Raw genomic sequence first — 3,389 nt, forward strand, 5'->3', positions numbered from 1 at the left:
AAAAAAAAAAGAGGGAAAATTTTTCAATCCAGAGGAAAGATAGTTTCTCCAAACAAGAGAAAATGGAATGACAAAAACACGGGGACGGAGTGGACCATGGTTGAACCTGAACCTGAACATTTCACAATCTAAATCACTTCATACATGTAAGGTTGAAATTGCCTTTATGTAAACAATAATGAAAACACAAGTATGTCAGCCATTAGCATTGGAGCACATCCCCATCGATACATTCATAAAATGCTTAGGGGAAGCCTCAACAAGAGCATGAATTGCTAATAAATTGCTATACGCACAGATAAAATCCTGGAAATCATTCAGTGGTTTCCAAGAAGAACTTTGTGCGAACAATTAACAATAAACAAAATTACAAGTCAACCATCCAAAATATATCATACGATTCATTACCAAAAAAAAAAAAAATGTTACAGAGAAAAGAAGCAAGCATAGAGGGTGGTGAATAACAAATCCTTCCAATTCCCATAAGACTCACATGGATGAATACTAATCTCCACCACAACCCTTTTCTTTTCCATCTTCTATTTTTCGTCTTGAACTTTTTCAATCATATCAGGATACATTTAGGATTAAACTGGCTGTTCCAATATCATGAATGCATCACCGAGTAGGCCACTACATTGTCAAGTGACTGGGTCCTAAACTCCTAATTAAAAACACTTCCCATAATGAATGTGGAGGGTAATATAGCTAAAACAGATAACCCATTTCTGTCAAAGCCCTGCACCATATGCTCTAGCAGGGCACTCCTTAACAGCCATTATATAATCTCCCAATCTATATCATCTAATTGTGAAATAAAAGGAAAAAGTACATGTATATGAATCATGTCTCTATGATAAATATGAATCATTGAAGACAATTTCAGTAAATTAATAGCAAAAATACTAGTCCACAACACACCCACACACAGGGAGCCAATAAACAATAGATCACTATTGCCATGAAGTACTTAACCAGGGTGATCACAATAAGAGAAAATCTGCATTCGATATAAATTATCACCCGAGATCTCTGACAAAATATGTATCTAGAATTGATAGTTTAACAAACAAGGTGTCCTTTTCTCCACAGAAAAACAAAAAGTAATCTCAAGATTCTAAATCCCATCAAACGTCCACAAGTACCAAAACAAAAACTGAACGCCAAGGAACTGCTCACCTAGTAACCACCTTTAAGGTCATTAACAACATCATAGGGGATAGGGGTGACAGTCTCTAATGTGGCACCTTCCACCATGAAACCTGGTTTAGGGCCTTCAGGCTGCCTCTTTGTACTAATCACCTCACCTCGAGCTTTAGCTTCTGCCTTCATTTGATCGTTCTTTATCTTCCGTAGTCGGAAATCCTCAGTGCACCTCGAAGGAAGGACATGCTCCACACGCACATGAATCCGTTTCTTGAGTATTTTGTTTCGCACCTGAAATATTAACATGCAACTTTATGTCATTATTTGCCAAGAAAGGTAAAGCACAGAAAACAATGACAAGTCATCAACAATAATCAAACACACAAAACTAATACAGAATTCATATTGTGTATTCCATTAGGGGGTAGTTAGGATTCGACGATGCTTAATAGTTGTTAAGTCTGTAAACTGTCATGAAAGTAATGGACTTTGAAGCCATCTTACTATTATGATTGCACAAGCTATACTGACTTTAGGCCGGATCCTGTTCCTAATACCAACATAAAACTCCCTCAGACTGGACAGTGAACATAAAACATAGAAATAAAAACCCTGTCAACAAATATACCACTGCATCATGAAATAACAGTAGTAAATGAGACTCAAAAGATATAATACTTCCAAGGCACATCAAGGATACCAAGATAGAAGGGATGGGGTTTTTTTTGGGGGGGGGGGGGCGAGAACTCATTTTGCTCAAACACCAAATAGTAGGGAATCTGTACATCAATGACCCATAACGAAATAATGATCCTCAATGAGGTTAACAACCACATCCAATTCTCTCACTGAAGAATCAAATATCCCAAACCAAATTGAAACACACAGTAAACCAAAATGACTCTGCACCGACTTAAATAACAGGATTTCATACAACACAACATGCAGTGACGATGTAATTGTGATTATACTAACTACAATCAAAGCGCGGCATTTGTAGTTATACTAATTAAACTTTTCAAGCTAAAAGTTTAAGAGTATTCCTCCCATCATGAAATTAAGTTTCACTTCTTTTGCATATCTAGCTATTCAAAACTGTACCTATATAAACAAGCCCTAAACTTCTTTTCATCAAGCAGTTCTAACCAGTATTAAAGGGCAATAATAAATATTTATGATTTCTTTCTGAAATCGTTTTCCTTAGGTCCTATATCTGAACAAATAATCACAAAATTTGCCCTAATAAATCACAGTTAAACAGTGATTCCATTAAATTGAACCTAAACAGCAATTTTAACAAAAAAGGTGAAAATTACGAAGACGAAAGCCATTTTCTAAGATATATGATGAGAGAATACGTACCTGCTTATTGACTTCAACACCGATGGCTCGTTTGGTGACGTTCCAGACCTTACCAGTGCGGCCATGGTAGAACTTATGGGGCATACCCTTGTGAATGGCTCCGTTAACCTTGATATCGACGAAATCACCGATCCGAAATGTCCTCAGGTAAGTTGTCAATGGAATATAACCCTTCTTCCTGAAGGGACGAGCGAACAGATCTCTCGTTCGAGATCTCAAACCATGACCCGCCGGCATCTTCTCCTCCTCGCTTTACTTCTCCGCAGGAACACCCGGATAGCGGAGAAGAAACCTTTTCTAGGGTTTCTATTACTAAACCCTAGCTGCTCCTTTTATAACTTTTTTCTACAGTGGCTGTTAAGTTGCGCTCATGAGCGACATTGGTTTAACCCGCGCACCCCTCTCCTATTGATTGACCCACCGGCCACCGCTCTATGGTGCGACCTAGGGGTGTCAATCAATTGGCCGGGCTGGTTTCGATCGGGACTTAATCGGGCCTCCCCACTTTCGGGCCTTGCACTATAATTGGCCAGTTTAAGTAATTCTACCTTACATGCCAGGCATGGTTCTATTCATAAATGATACGTACCGATCTTTAATCAGGTTAATAATTGGGCTAAATGGACCTCAGACTGGCCTTAAACGGGCTAATTAGCTATTTATCTCTAATCATGCTATAAATAGGCTCTAATTAGGTTTTAATGTATCAGGATGAGTAAATAGGCTATAAACAAGTTTTAATCAAGCTTCAAATGTGTCGGGTTGAGTCGGGTTAGTAATCAATCGATCCCATTCAAGGACCCGTCAATTTGGGCCCTTGCAACGGGAATAACGATTATAAGTGAGTCAGGATTGAGGCCGTTAGTCAAGCTGATTTGGGC

The 3,389-nt window shown here is 38.5% G+C and overlaps 1 protein-coding gene across 1 annotated transcript; it reads right to left on the reverse strand.

Annotated features, from left to right (window-relative positions):
* Positions 1 to 980: 980 nt before the first annotated feature.
* LOC122060864 (60S ribosomal protein L21-1-like) lies at positions 981 to 2,825 on the reverse strand. Its single transcript, XM_042623956.1, has 2 exons — positions 2,509 to 2,825; positions 981 to 1,437 (listed from the first exon to the last, which is right to left on the reverse strand). The coding sequence occupies exons 1-2, from the start codon at positions 2,743 to 2,745 to the stop codon at positions 1,180 to 1,182; spliced, it is 495 nt and encodes a 164-aa protein (XP_042479890.1). The 5' UTR covers positions 2,746 to 2,825; the 3' UTR covers positions 981 to 1,179.
* Between the last annotated feature and the right edge of the window lie 564 nt (positions 2,826 to 3,389).

This window comes from Macadamia integrifolia, chromosome 14 (genome assembly GCF_013358625.1).
Source record: "Macadamia integrifolia cultivar HAES 741 chromosome 14, SCU_Mint_v3, whole genome shotgun sequence".
Taxonomy (NCBI): domain Eukaryota; kingdom Viridiplantae; phylum Streptophyta; class Magnoliopsida; order Proteales; family Proteaceae; genus Macadamia; species Macadamia integrifolia.